Source organism: Eubalaena glacialis, chromosome 17 (assembly GCF_028564815.1).
Source record: "Eubalaena glacialis isolate mEubGla1 chromosome 17, mEubGla1.1.hap2.+ XY, whole genome shotgun sequence".
NCBI lineage: Eukaryota > Metazoa > Chordata > Mammalia > Artiodactyla > Balaenidae > Eubalaena > Eubalaena glacialis.
In genome coordinates, this window is record NC_083732.1 from 46,872,972 (window position 1) to 46,897,208 (window position 24,237).

General features: G+C 36.8%; 2 protein-coding genes across 2 annotated transcripts in view; both read right to left on the reverse strand.

The window, feature by feature from the left end:
- Positions 1–24,237, reverse strand: part of RAD54B (RAD54 homolog B) — a 95,371-nt gene that overhangs the window by 54,245 nt on the left and 16,889 nt on the right. The window contains exon 2 of the mRNA XM_061171828.1: positions 22,490–22,658. Within this exon, the coding sequence (XP_061027811.1) occupies positions 22,490–22,658 (169 nt within the window). The remainder of the gene's footprint in view (positions 1–22,489; positions 22,659–24,237) is intronic.
- Positions 261–4,944, reverse strand: FSBP (fibrinogen silencer binding protein). Its single transcript, XM_061172082.1, has 2 exons — positions 4,571–4,944; positions 261–824 (listed from the first exon to the last, which is right to left on the reverse strand). The coding sequence occupies exons 1-2, from the start codon at positions 4,942–4,944 to the stop codon at positions 299–301; spliced, it is 900 nt and encodes a 299-aa protein (XP_061028065.1). The 3' UTR covers positions 261–298.

Below are 24,237 nucleotides of genomic sequence, written 5' to 3' on the forward strand. Positions count from 1 at the left end.
ATCAAAGGAAAATCAAATAATTAGAAAATCATGTCAAAAAGCCTTTTTCATAATAGAGATTAACAATATTTTTTAAGAATATGTACTCTGGGACTTCCCTGGTGGTCCAGTGGCTAAGACTCTGTGCTTCCACTGCAGGGGACGTGGGTTCGATCCCTGGTCAGGGAACTAAGATCATACATGCCGTGCGGCGTGGCCAAAAAAAAAAAAAATATGTACTCTGCTTCAGGATATTCCCAAATGAAAGTAATTTGGCCAAAATTAAAATTATCAAATTGCAAGACTGCAAAAAACAATCTTAGAGACTATTATATTCAGATAGATCATGCCGTAAGCGAACTGCTTTCAGCTTCTCCACTTCAATTTTTGCTCTTAGCAGCTCTTCCTCTAGCTGCTGCCTTCTTTTCAAGCCATCCCTCTTCTCCTGAACATATAATCCAAAATTTTTTTGATTTTCTAAAATTATCTGATGCTCCTCTTTCAGCATTTGCAGAATCTGAGGATCATACCCTAACTGTGACCTAAAATTTTCTCCACTTTCATGCCGAAAAATATCATCTCTCCTTGGGATAGAAGATGGAGACGATGTCATTCTCATATCAACAGAGGAAAGTGACGGTGACAAAGATCTTTCCATAACATGTACTAATTCATGTTCTTCTCTTTGCTCTAAAGTATCACTCTGTTGAGAATTTAAAACCAGTGGAGGAGGGGGCTTAATGTCTTCTTCTTGCTTCACCTCCACTGTAATAGCAACTGGATGGTGGTCCAACAATACCTGTAGTGAACTTGTACCAGCCTGTGCTTCCTCATCCAAGTTTGCACTACAGCACACAAAAAAGCATTATAAAATGTAAATCAAATGAATACAAGAGCATTTTAAAGCATAATTTCATATTTAATATACATTAAATTATCAAGCTATAAAGAAAATTATGAAACAAAAAATATTTTTAACCCTTGGAATAATAAATTAAAGTGACTACGGTTGGGATTTTAATTTTATTTATTTATATATATATATATATGGCTCTCTCCATCCTTAACTTTAAAATTGGGCTCTTAAAAGAACAGGAACTTACAAATACTACACAAGGCTACTGAGGTAAATTACAAAAGAAAAGGCATTTTTGATACTCTCAAAGAGATACCAATTGTCCCTATAAGCCTGAGGTTCTTTAAATGGTGTAAAGTGTCATTTAATTCATTCTGGGCCTTGCTATCCCAACACCTTAGTCCTAGACCTCCTGCTTCTCCTCTCCTGTCCTGATCTAAAAATCACCAGGGTCTATGACTTCCAGGAGGACAGTGGAAGGCAATCTCTGAGACGTACTGATTTCTGTATTTGTCACACACACACACACACACACACAGGAAAAACAAGATTGTGTATGATTTTGGGTATGCCCAACTATCAGGGGGTTCTCCTAACTATCCAATTTCAGATGCAATGGTGTTTCGCCTTTACCTATCCTAAACCACATGACTCAGGTGATCTTTAAGTCTTTTAACCAGTGGTCAGGTGAAGTGTACAAGGGCAAGGGTTTAGATCTACCACCGGATCATCAGTACTCAGTATAATACTCTACTTGGAATCTCACAGGTACTCATCATATGTTGAATGATTGAATAAATGAAATGGTTTTTTTAATGCAATGTTTTTTTAATGGCCTATATATGATATATTGAAAGTTTATTAAATTTACATGAAATTTCCATAAAATATGCATTCCTATTAGAGGCAACTACAGTTTTAGCATAATTTAAACTTTGACATTATAATATTTGTTATGACATAAACACAATGTTCCCTAAAATTCTGTTGGTTTTTAAATAATTTCATGTATAACATGAAGTTGTGAATTAAGAATACATAATGTTTCTTGAGGGTTTTTTTCTTAAATTTATGTTTCTGTCTAACTTAAAAATAAAAGTTATCGAGGTGAAAGAGATTATTGGAACACTAATGGAAACACTACACTTCACATTATTTAAATAACATTTTATAAATTATAAATAAGTAATATAGGTTAGAATACATTCTATATGGATGATTAAAATGCTGGAACAAGTTTAAGTAGAACATAAGGAAAAGAATTTAGACTCCCCATATGTCACTTACTAATAACATTAAATTGCCAGAAATATCAGATATTTGTCTAAGAGGTACAAATGAAATAATAAGATATCTAATATGTTACGAAAAATCTATTTGTAGATTATATAAATTCCTTCATTTTCATTCTTGTCTTTTTTTGTCATTTTATGATTTTCAAAAGCAAAACAATGGAATATAAATGTAATTCAAGTTAGTAAGATTTGCTTTTATTAACATCTCTAAATCCTGGATTGGCAAAAAGTTAAAACAACAGATATAAATTAAATTTTTAAAATCCACATAAATACTTTTCCAAATTAGTATGTATAAGAGACTATAAGACTCACAATTAAACATAGACAATATACTCCCATGTAAATTAAAAATATGCCTTATATCTGGAATATTCCATTCCACTTTAGTTAAAACATTACAAATAAGGCATAACAAAGTCTAAAAATGATTTAGAGAAGGTCACAAAAAAAATGATAAAACAGAAAAGGACTTCTAAAATTTATGAATATGAACTCTGAGGATCAAATTGGTTATAAAAACACAAAATATAATCTGATGTTAAAGAGAGGTAAATATAAAGACATAAATCAATGTCAGTTATAGAAATAAATAGCCTTACAAAATAGTTGTATATACTTAAATGTTAAATTATATAAGCAGTAATATTTTCCTTATTAAGTATAGAGAGTTTGATGAGATTAACAGTCATATTTATATAGAAGCATAATTTAGTGTAATTATAAACTTCTGAGATAATTAAGATTTGAGATGATGTCAAACAGGTATAAGTATATTAAATACATAAATATAAATTAAAATGCTAGTATAGAGAAAGTGGCAGAGCAGACATGCTAACAAAAATAAGCATTTAATTGGCATATTTCTGATAGTCTTACCTTTAAAATCTGAAAAACTGATTGTTTAAACAGTAGGTATGGAAATGTGTAAATCAACTCATTTTATCAGAGAAATGTTGGTGTCCCAATGTGTAGTTTTCAAATTATAAAAACCTATATCCAAAAGGTAGTTTTATACCTATAATGCAAAGCCACTGTTCTTTATGATTCAAAGAGGGAAAAAATTTTAATGAGTATAAAACAGTCTTACTGTGGAGTTTTTTTTTTTTTTTGGACATTCAGCATACTAGGAGGATTTAATCATTTGTCATCACAGTGAACAGTTTAGGAAGTGACCCCATGAATTAATATACTGTGTATCAACGTCCTGGATTCCCACTGGTGCTATTTTTTTACTATGCTATCAACTAGAAATAAGAAGTATATGGTAAGAAGCTGGGCTCAAAAATATTATCCTAGTAAATTATCAAAATAACAAATATGTTCGGCTAAAAAGGTTTTTCCATTTCTTCCCTAACTTCAAAGGGATTTCATAGGTAATTAATAATTTTGCTTATATAATGACTCTTCCACCAATAGGAAAGTACCTTGTAAAGTTTTGTTTGAAAGGTTCCTCAACTAACAAGGAGTTTACAGTTTCCTTACATTACCCTAAATGATTCAGAAGAAGCCTGTAGCTGCCATTTTTATCTTTTGCCAGAGGTTAAAATCTGAATCAGCAGCAGGATAACAGTTTTTGAAGATTTCCAGGCAAGTAGTTATGTAGAGCACAAATTCAACCAAAAAAACTGTTTCTAATCCAGTTGCTCTTATTGATATATTAAAATTCATAGTTTGATACCCTTGCAGAATAGTATGGGAGAGCTTACCCTTTCCTGTATGACCCCAAATCAAAGTGAAACTAGACCATTAATGTGTAAAAACAACAAAAATTTTTAGTTTTATTAAGTAATCTGAATCCCTAATTAGGCATTAACTCCTTTTCTTGTGTTTCCTTGTCTTTTTTATTTTGAATGTAAGTTAGAAAAATACTTTAAACTGTACATTTAAAAATACTTTAAACTTTAATATATACAATGATGCCATTAACAAGTTTACTTAATTGTTCATTTTAGGTTTTTAGCTCAATTAATATTCAGTAAGTGTAGACACTGATAATTCATAAAAAAAAGCAAGGGTTCCATTTTTCCTGAAACTGCTAACTTTATACAAAATTGAAAATTCTAATGAAATGTAATCTTAAATGAAATAAGAAAAAGGTATCTCTCAGAAGCTAATTAAACAATTTAATTTTAAAGCTTAAAAAGTTTATGAGGTAATGTCACAAATTACATCCCATTTATTCCTCCCTAACCTTTACTTTTTAGAAACTACAGAAGGAGGGAAGGGGGAGGGGAAGACAATAAAAAGTGGCTTAAATCCAGTGCAGCAGAAAAATTCCTTATAGCCTCACTTTTCTTTTTTAAGAAGGCAAAACAAAGACACTATTCACTGCTCCCGTAGTGGGGATGCTTACTATGCATATCTTTATCACAACTAAGCCAGAGCCCAATAGATAGGAGGCGCCATAATTTTCACAACAAAATAAAATAAAGCTTACCTTTGTATGTGGTTCCTGTCTCTTATCAGGCAAAAACTGGAAATCTGGGGAATCATCTCCATAACTTTCTTGGTTGGCTCAGAAATATTGCTTTTAAAATCTGATTGGGTCTCTTTTTGCTGCAATAGCTCCTGTTTGGCATATTCTTTGAGCCTTTTGTAAAGAGTGCGTAGGCCCTGCGCTGTTCGAGGAGGGCGGTCTACTCCACTTGCATTATAGTTAACTGCTATGATATCCCAACATCTATTCTTTTCCACTATTACTGAATGTTTGTTAGTGTGTTCTTCCAGAATTTTAACATATGGCTTCACAAGCTTTAACAAATCAAGCTTTTCAGATAAGGTAAAATTGGAAGATCTAGCTTTTCCTACCATTGTTCTTTTCAAATTAAGTAGGCAGTTTCTGAAACCACCATGCAGCCTTCAGCTCTGCTCAGCTCTTTTCACAAACAGAAAAAGATCAGGCTTAACTAGGCTAGCCTCATTTAGGCCCACGCCTACAGGGGAGGGTTTATTAAAATTCCTCCAGCTTAAGCTGACGCAGGTTCAGGAAATCTGCTTAAGCCAAGCCTGACCTACATAAAGCTTCTCACTGAAGAAGACAGGAAGGCACAAGCAAAACACACTTGTGTATAAAGAGAACAGCTCGAGGTAGGATTTAATACACAAAGGTCTAGAGATAAGCATGGAACACAGCTAAAAATTAGCTAATTTAGGGAGAATATCGAATTCCGACACGTTTGCCTAGCTGATAGACTGAAACTGCATTGCAGTATCACTTTAATAAAAACAAAAGAAGAACTGTTTTGTACTATTTGTTTACAAATCCAGTAGACAGAAAAATGAAAAACTAAAGATATGAGTGGTGAATGTAGTGATTCCTAACAGAGCCCCTAATCACTGTTTCTGAGCTGCTGTTCTCTCTTACAAAATCTGCATAATGCTGGTCCTGCTGTCAATCAGGAATTGCATATCCTCTAGCTAGTTAGGTTACACCCAGCTCAGACTCCACGGTAAAGCTAAGCTTCTCCTTCATTTTACAGTCTACAGTAGCCACCGTGTATTTTTTTTTTTTCAGTTACTTAAGAAGAAATTTTTGTTGAACACTAAATCTAAAAAGCAGATAAAAATTATGTTTTTAAAGCAATGCATTATTCCAGCTGTAACGCACATGAATATGCTAGCTTGCTTTACCATGTGTAAAAAACACCATTCACAGTGAGAGCAGCATAATAACACCTTAAGACTGCACACAAAAAAATCGCATTTGCTATTATTATAGAGTACGATCTTTATTTAGCCATATTCACACAATTTGGACTATGAAAGGAAACTGCTAGTCTAGTCATTTGCAAGGCCACCAATTTGTGTGTTTAGGATATATTTTCTAATCTCTGTCTGAAACATGATAAATAACAATGTAAACAAATAAGCCTATTTTCTCCTGATATACATGTTTCTCCAGATAGGAGAATGAATTAGAACATACTTGAACACAGTTCCATTCAATCAATTACTGAACACCTGTAACAATGTTCTCAAGCACTGAGAAAGGCCCAAAGAAAACAAAGGTAAATCTAGATACAGCCCCTATCCAGAGAATACAGTTCTACAGAAATGTCACCAATTTTCAATTACTTTGTTTTTCATTCTTTCAATAGAAGAGAATTAAATTAAATTTACTAAGTTCTCACTCTGAGCCAGACAATGTGCTAGAATGTGTTATTTGTCAGGAAATGTGTTATTTGTCAGGAAAAAAAGTGAAAGATTGCTGGGTGCACTATAGGATGCTAGGTGTTTTCTGGCATACTCTACTGGGTAATCTGATTCTTTAGTAGTCCTAGCCTTTCACTGTCTTTGAGCAGTTTTACTGCTGAGTAAAACTGTAGAAAATAATAATGCAAATGATTCTTGCCCCTAGAGATGCAAACTGAAAATTGACCTGCTCCAACAACCTGACACAGTTACTCAAAGGAAAGCAAGAACACAGGATATATACTGTCTTTAAACAATATTATTATTTTTGGAAGAAATACAGGAATTGTGTTAAGAAATGAAGTGCTGGGCTTCCCTGGTGGCGCAGTGGTTGGGAGCCTGCCTGCCAATGCAGGGGACACGGGTTCGAGCCCTGGTCTGGGAGGATCCCACGTGCCGCGGAGCGACTAAGCCCGTGAGCCACAACTGAGCCTGCGCGTCTGGAGCCTGTGCTCCGCAACGGGAGAGGCCGCGACGGTGGGAGGCCCGCGCACCGCGATGAAGAGTGGCCCCATGAAGAGTGGCCCCCGCTCGCCGCAACTGGAGAAAGCCCTCGCACAGAAACGAAGACCCAACACAGCCAAAAAATAAATAAATAAATAAAAAATAAATATAAATAAATAAATTAATTAAAAAAAAAAAAAAAAAAAGAAATGAAGTGCTAATGGAAATGTGAAAAAACGTTCAATCTCACTATCAAGGAAATGTATACCAAAAATGATTTTCATCCATAAGACATCCATAAGGAAATGTGAAAAAACGTTCAACCTCACTATCAAGGAAATGTATACCAAAAATGATTTTCATCCATAAGACATCCATAAGGAAATGTGAAAAAACGTTCAACCTCACTATCAAGGAAGTGTATACCAAAAATGATTTTCATCCATAAGACTGGCAAAATTCTTAAAGACTGAAAACGTCAGGAGTGGATGAGGGTGCAGGGCAGAGTACTCTTCTGTACCGTTCATGAGAGTGTAAAATGGCATTTGTGATGGCAATCTCAGAGTATGTATTAATAGTTTACATGTGTAAAAACTTCTAAAATTGCAGTAATTTTACTTCTCAGAATCTACCTTGAAAAATACTCAAACACACAAGGAGCAGCAGAGCCTTCTTAGTAGTTGCATAGTATTGGAAGCAATCTAAGAGCACATCAGTTGGGGACAAGTTAAAGTCACTAAAGTACACCCATACTATGGTCTACTCTGGGCAGCACTAAAATGCAAAAGGTAGATTTCTGTGTATTGACATAGAACAAGCTCCAAAATACATGGTAAGTGAAAAAAGCAAGTAAAACAAAAATACATACAATATAATCCCATTATGCTTACCCAAAACACCCAAAGCTAAATATTTCTGTAGGTACAGAAAATATATGTGTAGGTATAGAATGCAGGTCCATACATAGGTATGAAAATGTACTCCAAGAAGGTCTGGAACTCTTCTGCCTAATTACAGGAGCCATGAGTTGCAGGTAGCTATGGAGCATTTTTTTTTTCTTTTTTTGGCCCCACTGGACCACCAGGGAAGTCCAGCTATTGAGCACTTTAAATGTGGTTAACAGGACTGAATTTTTTACTTTATTGAATTTTAATTAATTTAAACAAAATTTTTTACCTGAAGCAGCATATTTTTCCATTAAACACAACTTTATTGTTTGGGTAGGATTACATTTTACTTAACCCTTTTGTCACAAATGATACTATTGTTTCTAGTATTAAGGACAAGAACTCCCTCCTTGACCAAACTAGTCAGGCTCCTCTGAGCCTTCTTCTCAACTAGGACTTTAGCAAGAATCCTGCTAAACCAGTTTATAGAGAATCCCCCTACCCTTGATACCTAACCAGATTCTTCATACTCCCACCCTTAATACCTAACCAAGTTCCTCTCAGTAATTTTCCACCCACTGACTCCCTTACCCTGCCCATTGGCTATAAATCCCTGTTGCATTGCAGTTGAGTCCAGTCTCTCTCCCCTGTTGCAAGTCTTTTTTTTTTTTTTAAATAAATTATTTATTTATTTATTTTGGCTGCGTTGGGTCTTTGATGCTGCGCATGGGCTTTCTCTAGTTGCAGTGAGCAGGGGCTACTCTTCGTTGTGGTGCGTGAGCTTCTCATTGCGGTGTCTTCTCTTGTTGCGGAGCACGGGCTCTAGGCACGCGGGCTTCAGTAGTTGTGGCATGCAGGCTCAGTAGTTGTGGCTCGCAGGCTCTAGAGCACAGGCTCAGGAGTTGTGGGGCACAAGCTTAGTTGCTCCGCGACATGTGGGATCTTCCTGGAGCAGCAATCGAACCCATGTACCCTGCACTGGCAGGTGGATTCTTTTAATTTATTTATTTAATTTATTTATTTTGGCTACACTGGGTCTTCGTTGCAGTGCATGGGTATCTCATTGCGGTGGTTTCTCTTGTTGCGGAGCACAGGCTCTAGGCACATGGGCTTCAGTAGTTGCAGCACACGGGCTCAGTAGTTGCAGCACGTGGGCCCTAGAGCACACGGGCTTCAGTAATTGTGGCTCACGGGCTCTAAAGTGCAGGCTCAGTAGTTGTGGCACATGGGCTGAGTTGCTCCACAGCATGTGGGATCTTCCCGGACCAGGGCTCAAACCCGTGTACCCTGCATTGGCAGGCGGATTCTTAACCACTGTGCTACCAGGGAAGTCAGCAGTAGTCTTGAGTAAAGTCTTCTTGCCTGTTTAACTTGTCTGGTAGAATTTTTCTTGACATTACACATAATCACATCAGCAGTGTAGTCAATCTTAAATTGATTCTGCTTGAATGAATTTTTTCTATGCACTGATATAACATTTAATGGATTTGTTTGAATATTTTATGCAGACAGCACAAATTATAGTGATACCCTGTGTAAACTGTAATTGATTATTAATCTGAATTACTTATTCTGTCTTAATTATAATTAAATTATTTTTCTAGCTAAAAAAATAATGGGCAAACTTTTTAATATAAAAAAGTATACTACTGATGCAGAATCAAGTGCAGATGCAGAAGCTAGTACTCTTACTGGAATAATAAAGAAAAAAATGAGAGACCGAACTAAAGCATATTACATATTTCACACTGAATACCAAATGCAATTTGCTAAAGCAGAACAACAGGAATAAGCTGTTTAATGCATTTTAAAAAGTTAAAGAAAATAAACTAGACAACGCTAAGAGACATTGTCAACAGACACACAGTAAATGTGACAAGCAGTTTCCTCTCAACAAACAAGAACTGATGAAGTTTAGTCACCTCAAATCAGAATTAAATATCCAGAAATATTTTTAAATAATATGTAACAAGGTCTGACCTTGTAACTTTGGCCAGCTATAAAATGGTTTGGTTTCTTGCACACACAAAAAAAGAAAACCATTTTTAGTAAAGAGATGGTAAAAATACATATATACTATTTCAGTTATGGAAATTTTGTCAGAAAATTATGGGGAAAAAATTTTAAACGATATTTTAAAAATGAAAGATCTTCAATTAAGCAACCAATAATTGCCTGTAGAATACAAGACCTAACATATCAAACATCAATTGATTCAATATTTTTAAAACTGTAAGTACTTCTCTTTAGATTTAAATGAGTTATACAATAAGTTATACAATAAAAGTTATACAATAAAAGTTATACAATAAAAGAGATACTGCCCTATTAACACATGGGTCACATTTTATCTCAAAGGACTTCAAAATTTACAAGGAAATGTTATCAATTCATGACCAAACAGATATATGAACTCATAACACAGATATTTTTTAATCTATATCTGTCAAAGAATTTCAGCTAGACATGGAAAAATAATAGTCCTACTACAATAGATGATGCTCTGTTAGGTTAAGTTTAAAAATCTGGATTTATTGAAATTTTAAAACAAGAAATTAATATTTCATTTATTACTCTGTTCCACACACATTATGAAAATATTGTGCTCAACTTTCTAGAGCAGACTCTGTGAAAAATGTCAAGAATATAGTTGTTAAAACCATTTGGAATACATATGCAAATACCAGTTTATGGAACTGGTTAAAAAAGAAAAAAATAGAACACTATTTAATGATATTTTTTGTTCTTTGCCAGTGCTCATTGGTTGAGTCATGGAGAGTTTTATAAATTATTGTACTGTCTATAAAATTTATAATTATTATTGTTTATAATTATTGTACTGTTAACTCCAACTCAAGATTTTTTTAAAAACAAAAAGAATACTTGCTAAACATTCAATAATCAAAGACAAAAAAATGGCAATGTGATTTACATTTTCTCATCAATATCACACTGTATATGAGTGAGCTAAATTTGAAAATCCAAGGAAAAGAAAGGCATATTTGTGACCTGGTTAGATAGGTAAAAGAATATATGTTTAAAGTAAAAATTTCCATAAAAATACAACTCAGTAACTAACCATATATATCCCTGAATCGACAGAAAATTTTAATTATAATTAAGTTTTACGTAAATTGCACGAAAAAACTACAAGAAAAATTTGAAAAACACTTTGTTGATATTGATCAATTTAGAGCTGCTTTTAAATTTATACATTGCTCTTTTGAATTCAATGTTAATAATACTGAGTTGACACAAGAATTAGTAAATTTGCTTAACTTGGACAGACATTTTTTTTGAAACTGACATGCTTTTGTTTCCAAGTCATATCAATTCTTCTGAAAAAGATGAACTAGTTTTGTTGATGTAGACACAAATATAAACAGAAATTTTTTAAAACTCAATTCAGCTAATGGACAACTTTTATGTATGTTTAGAACTTATTTATTTCATAAATATTATGAAATCTAAATACTAATCAAGAATTCAAAATAAAAATACAGCATCCAAATTGAGATATGCTGTAAATGTAAAATATACACCAGCTTTCAAAGACTTAATATGAATAATAATAATTAATAACTTTTAGGGCTTCCCTGGTGGCACAGTGGTTAAGAATCCTCCTGCCAATGCAGGGGACACGGTTCGAGCCCTGGTCCGGGAAGATCCCACATGGCGCGGAGCAACTAAGTCCGTGCGCCACAACTACTGAGCCTGCACTCTAGAGCCCACGAGCCACAACTACTGAGCCCGCGAGCCACAACTACTGAAGCCCGTGCGCCTAGAGCCCATGCTCTGCAACAAGAGAAGCCACCGCAATGAGAAGCCCGTGCACTGAAAGGAAGAGTAGCCCCCGCTCGCCGCAACTAAAGAAAGCCCGCATGCAGCAACGAAGACCCAACACAGCCATAAATAAATAAATAAATAAATAAAAAATAATTAATAACTTTTAATTAAATGTTCAGATGATATACATATTGAGTTAATTAAAATGTATAATTAAAATTAATTTCACCTGCTTTTTACTTTTTTAACATGCTTACTAGAAAATTTTTTAATATTTATATATGATTTATATTATATTTCTATTGGACAGCTTTGGTATAGAAGGATAGGCACCAAACTAATGACAGCAGCTATTACTGGAAGGAGACTAAGATTGACAGGAACAGTTAAGAACCTTTAACTTAACTGTATTATTATGAAATTTATAAAAATATATTCATATTACTTAATCAAAATTAAATTATAAACAATTCTTACAAACTAAGAAAAACAATGCAACAGAAAAACAAATATAGAATACAAACAGAATTTAAAGAATAAAATATAAACGTCCAATATATAAAGAGCTCAACAAGTAATCAGGGAGATGGAAAGTAAAAGACCATAGTTGTTTTTACCCATTCAACTGGCAAAAGTTAAAAAGTTTAATAGCATGTGTTAAGGAATTTGGGGAAATAAATTCTCTCATACAGTAATGATGGCAGAGCCATTTCAGAAGGCAATTAGCAAACCATATTAAAATATAATGTAAACACATTATGATCTGACAACTGAGAAATATTTGCATAAGTTCATAAGACCACATGCACAAGGATGTTCATTGCAGGATTGTTTTAAATAAAAATCCTAAATAAATCATGTTATATTCATACCGTGGTATATCCTGCAGCAATTAAAAGAATAGGTACATCTATATGTTCTAAAATGAAAACAAAAGTCTCCAAAGCATACTAGTGAGAACCACAAAGTACTCTCAGCACAGAACAACTCCATCCAAACCCCTGCACTAAGAGACTTGACCAACACTAGGATGGCCTCTAGCAGCCTAAAGGCCCCAACCTAGCCTCCTTGTGAGTTCCATTCTGGAAGAGCTCAGAGCTATCAAAAGAATTTACTGTTTGTTCTAGCTAACACCTGACCCTAGGTCCCTGACCTCCCTTTGGTAGCGCATTTACTAAATCTCCCACAACTCAGGAGTGTCTTTCTCAAGGACCTGAAAGTCATTCCTTTCAAATGTAATTATCAGGAAGAAAAGAGCCAAGGCCTCCCAGTCTTAGTGAGAAGGTAGAATCCTAACTTTGATAACTGCTAGCTAGCAGACAGAGTTGCCCTAATCTCATTTACACAGACCTATCTTTTGTAATTTTTCACTTCCCTGACTCTACTTGAGCTCCCTCTCTGACTCCCTCATCCTCCCTTCAAAAGCTGCACAAATCAGAATGGAGCTCAGGTCTTTACCCCACTGTCAGGAGTTACTGAATAAAATCTGTTTCCACTGCTTTAACTAATGTCTGGCTTTGTTTATCTTTGACACTAGTGAATGAAAAAATCAAGTTGTAGGTAGATATATGTATACTGTATGGTATCATTTATTTGAAACACACCACTCACATCAATAATACCAATTTCTACAGGTAAAATATATAAGAGCCTAGCTTTACCTGTAGTATTTTAGATAATTTTATGGGGAGAAACGTATTTAGGTACATAATCTTAATGAATGCATGAAGTATTCTGAGGAAAATGTACTGATGTCTGCAACTTTAAAATTCATTTTTTAAAAATAAGATAGGGACTTCCCTGGTGGTCCAGTGGGTAAGACTCCGCACTCCCAATGCAAGGGGCCCAGGTTCGATCCCTGGTCGGGGAACTAGATCCCACATGCAAGCTGCAACTAAGAAGCCCGCATGCCACAACTAAAGATCCCGCATGCCGCAACTAAGACCTGGCGCGGCCAAAATAAATAATAAGTAAATATTTTAAAATAAATAAATAAATAAAAAATAAAAGTAAGATAGACTGATGGATGAATGGATGAATATATATGCAATAAAGCAAATACAGTAAAATTTTAATTCTGGAATCTAGGTGGTTGGTATATGGGTAGTCAATGTAAAATGATCAACTTTTCTTAATGTTTGAAAATTCTAATATGTTCAAAAAAGTATCCTTAAAAATAAAATAATAGCAGCTAATATATTTTAACTCTTTAGCTATTAAAAATGTGAGAAGTTTGAACAATGCTAAATTTCTAAAATAGAATTTAGATAATTAGATCTATTAAATTTAATAAATAAGGAATAACTGTGGGTAGGAATGATTTTTTTTTTCTATGAACTATTGTTAGGCAAAAAGCTCACCATGACTACTGAGATTATTTCTATATTTTAGGAGATAAAAAAAAAACAACACCAAGGTAAGGATATTATGCCTTATCAATCTTTGTCTTAGCCCAGGTTCTCTGGCAAACAGGGCCTGAAGCAATGACTAGAATGCTGAGGCTTTACTTGGGCGTTGCATATACAGGGCATCAAGAGTGGAAAAAAATAAACTGAAGCAAGGAACTATGTAAAATGGTGGCTGGGGGACTTCTCTGGCGGTCCAGTGGTTAAGGCTCCGTGCTTCCACTGCAGGGGGCACGGGTTCGATCTCTGGTCGGGAAGGCCACGAGGCCAAAATATAAGTAAATAAATAAATACTATTTTTAAAAGTGCTGGCTACGTCTTTACAACAAGCTATGAAAACACAGAGTAGGTCGCTTGGCAAATGCCACTTGGCACTCTCTTTGGAACATCTGATAGACTACAAAAAGAAACCATTCCTCAGAGTAGTCCATGGAGGAAAAAGTGGAATTTATCAGGCAGGTTCCCTCCTGTCTCCCACTTCCCAGTGGCCAAGCTCACCCCACTAGGAATAAACTCTACCGCACTTTCAGCCTGTGTCATCCAGCCTCCACACGGGCACAGGGTGCTACTCCCAAGCCCTGTGGTGTGGTGTGTCATCCACCAGACCCTCTCAGAGTGTGGTTCATCGGCCCGGTGGGGTGGCGGCCACCGTGAGGTGGTGGCTCAAGTGAGGCAGCACAGTGCGGTACAGTGAAGCAGTCAGTCTAGGAAGCACACGGTGGCAAGAGAATCTGAGAAGGCATATATCACACTGCAATATGTGAGGAAGATGACACTTTAAAAATCTGCCACATAAAAACAGGGTTAAAAGCCAGGGTGAATCCAAACCCTAAGAATCATTCTCAGTTATAGCATTTATATCTCATGCTTCAGCACTGTGCTTTGGTGATGATACCCTGTAATATTAAGCACTCAAGACAACCAAAACCGGGAATTCCCTGGCGGTCCAGTGGTTAGAACTCAGCACTTTCACTGCCACGGGCCTGGGTTCAATCCCTGGTCAGGGAATTAAGATCCTGCAAGCCACGCGGTGCAGCCAAAAAAAAGACAATCAAAACCTAGGTTAACAGGGATCTTGAAAACCCTTACAGAACTGAAAGAAGTCTAAGAAGGAAAAACTCAGTGCTCCTGCTATGTTTCTCCTCTACTTTCATACCACTCCGACACCAGCTGGGTGTTCTACAATTCAACTCAATTCTGACACTATCTATCTGGAGATAGCATCACATCCCACAGGTTAAGGGCTCAGTCCCACAAGACTGCTCCCACCCCACTTCAGATGCCAATCACAAGTCCAGGTTGTCAGCTGTGCTTCTGACCAATCGGCTATAAATCAGAGGTTCCTAGGACCCCCTCCTCAGGTTCAATTAATTTGCTAGAGCAGCTCACAAAACTCAGGAAAGCAGTTTACTTACTTTTACGAGTTAATTATAAAAGTATATGATAAAACTGGGAGATTGGGATTGACATATATACACTAACATGTATAAAATAGATAACTAATAAGAACCTGCTGTATAAAAAAATAAATTAAATAAAATTCAAAAATTAAAAAAAAAGTATATGATAAAAGATGAACATTCAGACGGAAGAGATGCATAGGCAAGACACAGGTAAAAGGCTCGGAGTGTCTATGCCCTCTCTGGGCACCACCACTCTCTCAGCACCTCCATATGTTCACCAACGCGGAGGTCTCCAAACCCCGTACTTTTGGGATTTTTATGGAGGTTTCATCACATTGGCATGATCAACCATCAACTCCATTTCCAGCTCACTCCCCTCTCTGGAGAATGGGAGTGGGGCTGAAAATTCCAAGCTTCTAATCACGGCTTAGTCTTTCTGGTGACCAGCCCTCAACCAGGAGCCCACCCAGAGTCACCTCATTAGAAAAAAAGACATTTCTATCACCCAGGAATTTCCAAGGGATTTAGGAACTCTGTGTAAGGAACTAAGGTCAAAGACCAAATATTAGAAGGAAAAAAGATGCTCCTAAAGCTCTTATCACTGAGGAAATTACAAGGGTTTTAGGACCTCTGTGCCAGGAACTGGGGGTAGAGACCAATACAGATATTTTCTATTATCTCACAGAGTCAAATTATGAAAACTTACTCCAGCCATGCTATGTGAATCACAGACCTACTCTATACAATCTAAATTTACATACATTTTCTTTAAATAGCTCCCAGCCACCTATTAAGGAACTCAGTTTAACGAAGTCTTATCTTTGGGGTAAAAACATTGTAAGCTAAAGGAAACTAGCCTTTTGTTAAATTTTGTATACTAAAAATGTTGCTAAAGCTACTCATTTTATTTTAACTATTTTTTTCACTTAATCATTTTTCAGTATAGTTAACATGGGTGTTCCCCCAGCATGTAGCAGCAAGGAAATTTTGGTGAGATAGCTCCCACGTCAAAGGAAGGGATGGAGAGTGTGTATCTGATGATTCTCAGAAGGCACTTAGGCTTCTTCTTCACTGCGGTACAATAGGTCTAAAGTCAGGAATCCCTCTGGACACAGGAAAGTAACTCAATATCAGCACAAAGTTAAGAAACCTTATTTAATGATTATGAGTAGGGACCATCTACATATCATCAGATTGACGAGAAAAAGGAAGTATGTGGTCCCAATGGTTGCTGGTATCTATCATTTAACATAAGGGGAACCAGTCTAAGAATGAAGCCAATCTTGTGGATGACAGAAGTAGACAGAAATTGGGATCATAATGACATCCTTTAAACTGCTACATCAGTCAATCCTAAAGCCTGCAATTTCCAGATACACATGCTAATAAAATTCAATTTTATAATCCAGTATTTTTAACAATACTTGAACCAAAAGCATATTAACTGATATTAAAAAAATTTTTTCCTTTCTTCCCATTGTGCTTATCCTGTTTGCCTATTTTATCTTGCTTAAATCACCACTTCTGCACATTTTGTTTTTATTTTTATTTTTTTAACATCTTTATTGGAGCATAATTGCTTTACAATGTTGTGTTAGTTTCTGCTGTATAACAAAGTGAATCCGCTGTATGTATACATATATGCCCATATCCCCTCCCTCTTGCGTCTCCCTCCCACCCTCCCTATCCCACCCCTCTAGGTGGTCACAAAGCACCGAGCTGATCTCCCTGTGCTATGCAGTTGCTTCTCACTAGCTATCTATTTTACATTTGGTAGTGTATATACGTCAATGCTACTCTCTCACTTCATCCCAGCTTACACTTCCCTCTCCCCGTGTCCTCAAGTCCATTCTCTACATCTGCGTCTTTATTCCTGTCCTGCCCCTAGGTTCATCAGAACCATTTTTTTTTTAGATTTCATATATATGTGTTAGCATATGGTATTTGTTTTTCTCTTTCTGACTTACTTCACTTTGTATGACAGACTCTAGGTCCATCCACCTCAATACAAATAACTCAATTTCATTTCTTTTTATGGCTGAGTAATATTCCATTGTATATATGTGCCACATCTTCTTTACCCATTCATCTGTCGATGGACACTTAGGTAAAGGCACATACCTTGAGACCTTTGATACCCAAAGGTATCCTACAAATACATTCTCACATATGATTATAATATACAGATATTCATTGTAGCTTTGTTTGTAATAAGAAAAGATACCAAGCAACCTAAATATGCATTAATATGGCACTGGTTAAGTACATTTGGCAAATCCACACAATGGAATATTATGTAGTTTTTAAAAAGAATGAGGTAGGGGAGTTCCCTGGTGGCCTAGTGGTTAGGATTTCGGGCTTTCACTGCCATGGCCTAGGTTCAATCCCTGGTCACGGAACTATGAGATCCCGCAAGCCATGCGGCGGGGCCAAAAAAAAAAAAAAGAAAGAAAAAGAGAAAGAAAAAAATAAGAATGCAGGAGTTCTAAATGTACTGAAAAAAGATTTCAAAGATAAATCAAACATTTATAAATTAATTATAAACCAATAAAATTCAAAAATCACATTAATTTAATGACAGTGTTATTTTACTGAAATTAAACTGCTAATCACAATATAAGTATGGTACCAAAAGATTTGGCACATACAAGTCCTTTTGTGTCCAACAAGCTTCTTCTCCAATACAGCATATGAGGGCTCAATTCTTTTTTGACCATCCTTAATCCGAAGATACGAAACCTTCATTTGGTAGGAGTATACCCCATTCTGTCTACCTCTGTTCTCATGTGCAGACATGAAATCTTGTAATAATACTCAATTATAGGGCTTCCCTGGTGGTGCAGTGGTTAAGAATCCACCTGCCAACACAGGGGACACGGGTTCAAGCCCTGGTCCACGAAGATCCCATGTGCCGCAGAGCAGCTAAGCCCTTGTGCCACAACTACTGAGCCTGCGCTCTCGAGCCCGCAAGCCACAACTACTGAGCCCATGTGCCACAACTACTGAAGCCTGCACGCCTAGAGCCCGTGCTCCACAACAAGAGAAACCACAATGAGAAGCCTGCACACCACAACGAGGAGTAGCCCCCGCTTACCGCAACTAAAGAAAGCCCGTGCGCAGCAACGAAGACCCAACACAGCCAAAAATAAATAAGTAAATTTATTTAAAAAAAAAAAAAGTCAAGTAGCACTTAAAAAAAAAACACTCAATTATATGGTGGCCATCCGAAAGATCCAACATAGGCTTATATACTTCTATTCATATTATTTAAAAGAAAACACAGAATTCTAAGCTTCTCTGAGAATTTATAAACCCCTGAAAATATGTCCAAACATCTCCAGGGACCTAAAAATCATTAGAAAAACACTTCTCTCTCCAACAGAGATTTTATCACTCCCTTTTTATACCTTTAATCTTCCCCTCTTCAATACCTCTTTCCTCTCAACCCACAACATACTACCTTTAAAAACAACAACCAAAAAACCTCTGTGGTTCCCTGCTATCCCTCAAGATACTACTCCTTCCTTTCAAAACCAAATTTCTTTATTGATTTACATACATTATTTATTTACATTCACTGCCTCCATTTTCCTCTCTCCACTCATCACATATCCATTACAATATGGCTTTTGTTCCAAACACTTTCAGAAACTATCCTCTTTTAAGTATTACCAATACTTGCACACTATAATGTTCCAGTAGCTCTTTCTTGACTTCTTGACTTATCTGAAGTACTTCAGAGCCAAAGGGCTTAGCCAAGGGACTCAACTACAAGTTTTTCAAGATCCCTTCAATCAGTCATAAAATGTTTTTGAATTCATACTGTTTGACTTAAAACCCAAACAAGAGAAAGTTCCTGCCTTTGTATGCCACAGTTTAGTGAAGGAGACTCAGGTAACTAGATAAAATATAAAGAGTATAGCTGAACAGCCTGAGGGAGAATTAATGGTCTCATCTTACACTTCATCACAATGAAAAGGAATCAGAAAGAATGAAAAAATTTCTTTGTTTTTCTAAAGAATGTAAGTATAGCCGTGAGTATCAGAAGGTCTAGGGCTCCCTTTATTAATTTCCAAGGACTGCTATAACAAAGTACCGCAAACACTTAAGACAACAGAATTTATTGTCTCACAATCTGGAGACCAGAAGTTCAAAATCAAGACGTCAGCAGGGCCATGCTCTCTCTGAAGGATCTGTGGGAGAATCCTTCCGTGCCTCTTTCTAGCTTCTGGTGGTTGCCAGCAATCCTTGGTGCTCCTAGGCTTGCAGCTGGATTACTCTGATCTCTGTCTCCACTGTCACAAGGCCTTTTTCCCTCTGTATTTCTATGTCTCTCTCCTCATAACCAGCCCCTGGATTTGTTAGGGGAACCACTGACCGAAACTGCCCACCCTGGCCAGGCACCACAGTAACCATCTGCATGAGCAGTTTTACAAAAGGAGGTCCTGGTAAGGAACATGGAACTAACAAGCCACCACCAACCGGAAGAATTCGGGAAAAGTCAAAAGGAGATGCCAGCCCGTATGGCCTACCAACCTCCCAGAATCCTCCTCGCTGGACTCCTTCTTGGCTGAGCCATGCGTGCACCACCAGGAAGGACCCTGAGTCAGAATGATTGGCCAGAGACTAACCCAGAAACTAATCTCATCACCATAAAACCCGGGACTGTGAGCCACGTGGCAGAGCAGTCCTCCTGGGTTCCCTTTCCCTCCTGCTCTCCACGCGGGTGCCCCTTCCCACTAAAGTCTCTTGCTTTGTCAGCACGTGTGTCTCCTCGGACATTTCATTTCCGAGTGTTAGACAAGAGCCCACTCTCGGGCCCTTGGAAGGGGTCCCCCTTCCTGCAACAGATTTAGGGTCCACCCTAATCCAGTATGACCTCAACAGACTTGATGAGACTTGAAGTGCGCAGTAAAGTTCAACAGAGTGAAAATGTACTTATTAGGGCTCTTTTGGTTGTTAAGAAACCAAACTTAAACTAGCTTAAGTAAAAATGGTTTTCCTGATGAACTAGATATTAAATATTATGAATTACTGTTAATCTTGTTTGGTATAATAATGTGGTTATATAGAAGTAAACATTTATTTTAAGATAAACATGCTGAAGTATTTAGAGGTGAAGTGGCATGATATCTGCAACTTATTTTCAAATGGTCCAGAAAAAAAAAATTGCATACACGGGGCGGGGCTGGGTGGGAAGGGACAAATGAGGCAGAACGTTAACAACTATTGAATTTATGATGATAACTGGATTATTCTTTCAACCTCTCTATATGTAGGAAATTTTTCAAAATAAAAAGGTAACAGGAAATGAGGACATATTTTAACTGGGACATGCAGGCTTGGACCTGACTTCAAGGTGGATTAGACCTGGAATTAAAAGAATGTCAAAAGGTGAATATATACTATACAGGTCTTTCATCTCCATACTTTTCTATACACAACATTCCTCTCCAGCAATCACCATAGAAAGCAAGCTGTTTCTCACAACGCTCTTTTCCCCAGTTAACCTCTCTCTCTAAATGAGAGGCAGGAGGGTATCAGGAAGTTCGCACACGTTCCACAGTCCAGTGAATGTACTAAAAAAGAGAAGGGATTAAGGGATTAAAGGTTGAGTAAATTAACTCCCTCTTCAATTTATTTTAACTCTTAACTCCCTTCTCATATTTAACAGGGAACAGAATAAGAAACTATAGTAGAATGCAAAAAAAGCCCCAAATCAGTAACATGAAATGTATTATATTCTAGAGTCTAAATATCATTCTCTGGTGAAGAGATTAGCTACCAAGATAGAAAAGAAACAGGCATAGATGGATCATTATCCATCACAGGCTTGACAGTAGAGAAAAAAGCCTGGGAAAATAGGATATTCACCTAACGAAGATGGAAGAAAAGAGAAAAGGAGGGAGGTAAGGAGGAAAGTAATAAAGAGAGAGCAAATCAGTGAAACAGGGCAGCAGCTAAACTGCCATACCCAGAGCTGTCTCTAGGGATCTCCCTAAATTGATACCACCAGAAGTCCTTCTCAACTTCATCCTGACATTTGTTACAAATTTGAGAGCACGTAAATGGTACTAAGGATCCTGGCCAGTTGGGAAAAATCAGAAGTCCCTTCTGCCCAACAAGAAATGAATCCATTTATATGTAAAATTTATTAATTATCACAAAGCTCAAAAACTTCCTTCAAAAGGGTTAAGCACTTAAGGCACTTTGTTGATTTGCACTGGTATCTTAAAATAGCAGCTATATTCTATAGACCAGCAAATGAGGCTCTCTCCCTGACACTCTTTATTCAACCAAAAAATAAAATGTTATTTAGAAAAATGTAGTCTTAATGGTGCCTTTCACAGGCCAAATAAACATCCATGAACATCCTAGATAATTTTTTTAATTACCTGAAAAATATTAATCTCTTACAGATGCAAAAAGAACCACAGTCATTATTTTAACTCAATTCAACTTGTTAAATGCTTGGTTTTCCTGCAATTATATACTTTCATAATTCAAATCTAACTGATTTGAAGTTACTCCAATGGACTAAAATGAATCAACAGTTTTACTCATTTAAAGTTCACCTCTCCTTTTAGTGCTGTTAATGCATTTTAAAACTTTTTTAAAAATCAAATCTTTAGGACTTCCCTTGTGGCTCAGTGGTTAAGAATCCACCTGCCAATACAGGGGGCCTGGTTCAAGCCCTGGTCCGGGAAGATCTCACATGCCACGGAGCAATTAAGCCCATGCACCACAACTACTGAGTCCACGTGCCACAACTACTGAAGCCCACACGCCTAGAGCCCGTGCTCCGCAACAAGAGAAGCCCCCGCAATGAGAAGCCTGTTCATCGCAACAAACAGTAGCCCCCACTCACCGCAACTAGAGAAAGCCCGCACGCAGCAACGAAGACCCAACACAACCAAAAATAAATAAGTCAAAATAAGTAAATTTAAAAAAAAATCTTTAAACACAATTTATTTTGGTACTTGAGGTAAAGACCATTATTTGACCAATAAGTTTACAATGAATAACCTTAGACATATGCCTATTACAAAATGCAAGATTTGAATGATGTGGTTATTAATCCATCATTAAAGATAAATTACGACAACAAAAAATCTGAATTGCCAGCGATCTAGTGATATTACATCAACTATTTTCAAATATAACATATTCATTCTTGTAAATAATCAATTTAAATAATACTGTAATAAGACTGGTCAAGTATAAACCTGAACAGTCTTACCTGTATGATGTGGGTCTGATGTTGTCTTTGCAGATGCTTCCAAGCAATATTTTTCCCTGTAATTATCCTCATGATTAATTCCTCTAGAACTTTCTTCAGTAGGCAGATTAAAACTGCATATTCTGGGATCATTTTGTGACTGCAGAAAAGTATTCTTATTTGCAGCAACCTAAAAGAACAAAATATGTATTTTATGCTGATATTAAACTTAATTTCCCCTATTTTTACATAATAGATTCCTAATTTAAAATGTGAGCTACTAGTTTCTCATACCTAAATGGATAATATTTAAAAATAAAAATTATAATTTTTATTGTTTGTTTTTTAAGCTAGTTTTATTTCATTTTAAAAGCTGAAAGACATCACAGAATGAAAATTATGCTTACAATTATAGTGTATTTTAAGCAACATATCAAATGAGGTTTTAAACAAGTCACAATATGCCATTCTCAGTCAACTGCTTTTTTTCTTGCTAAATTTCTCAATATTAAAAGAAACACTTAAATATTGTTAATTTAAGTGTGATGATACCTGCACTGTATTGCTGTTGTTGTTTTAACAGTACCTTATGTTTTAAAGGCAAATACTAAAATATTTACAAATGAAAAGATATTCCTGGAATCTGAATCAAAATAATGAGAGGGGAAGAAGGGGGGAGGGAGCTGGAGAGGTAAAAATGAAGCAAGATGGGTCATAAACTGACAATTGTTCAAGCTGGGTGATGGGTACACAGGGGTTCTTCATACACTCTTTTCTCTATTTTTGTATACATATTAGCTTTCTGTTGCTGCTGTAACAAATTACGACAAACTTAGTGGCTTAAAACAACACAAATTTATTTTATAATTTTGTAAGTTGCACTCTCACTTGGCTCTTAGCGGGCTAAAATCAAGGTAATCAGCAGGGCAGCATTTCTTTCAGGAGGTTCTAAGGGAGAAAACATTTCCTTGACTTTTCAAACTTCTAAAAGCTACCCACATTCCTTGGCTTGTGGCCCCATTCTTCTACTTCAAAGCCAGTTCCTCTGCATCTCTCTGCCCCTGCTTCCTTAATCACATCTCTTTCTCTAACCCTCTCGTCTGCCTCCCTCTTCTACTTTTAAGGACCTCTGTGATTATATTGGGCACATCTGGATAAGCCAGGATGACCACCCCCCACCCCATCTCAAGGTCCTTAACATTAATCACTTAGTCAAAGTCCCTTTTGCCACGTGAGGTAACATATTCACAGGTTCCAGGGATTAGGACATGGACATTTTTGGAAGACCATTTTTCTGCCTACCACAGTATGTTTGAAATGTTTTTTAAATAACAACTCACAATAACAGACACAGTCGTCATATCTCTACAAATATTCATTATAATAAATTTCAGAGACATTCAAAAACCTATCTGATAAGATTTTAAAGTAAGTCAGGTGAGGGAGGAGTCAAGATGGCGGCGTGGGAAGATGCAGAGTTAGCGTCTCCCCACAACTAGGGCACCTGCCGGCCACTGGTGGGGAATTCTGACTCCCAAGGAGACGGGAGGAACCCCAAGGTGAACCGGTAGGACGGAGGGGTACCAAGGGGGAAGAAGTGGAGGCCAGACAAGATCAGCGCCTCTGAGGCCAGGGAGATCAGGAGAGGCAGGTAGGAGGGACTCTCCGGGAAGAGCGGGTGAGGAGCAGAGGGCGATCGTCTGGCCCTCTTGGGCAGGGGAGCCTGCTGAGCTCCCAAGCCGGTCCCCTGCCCTCCAAGGCCCCCCATT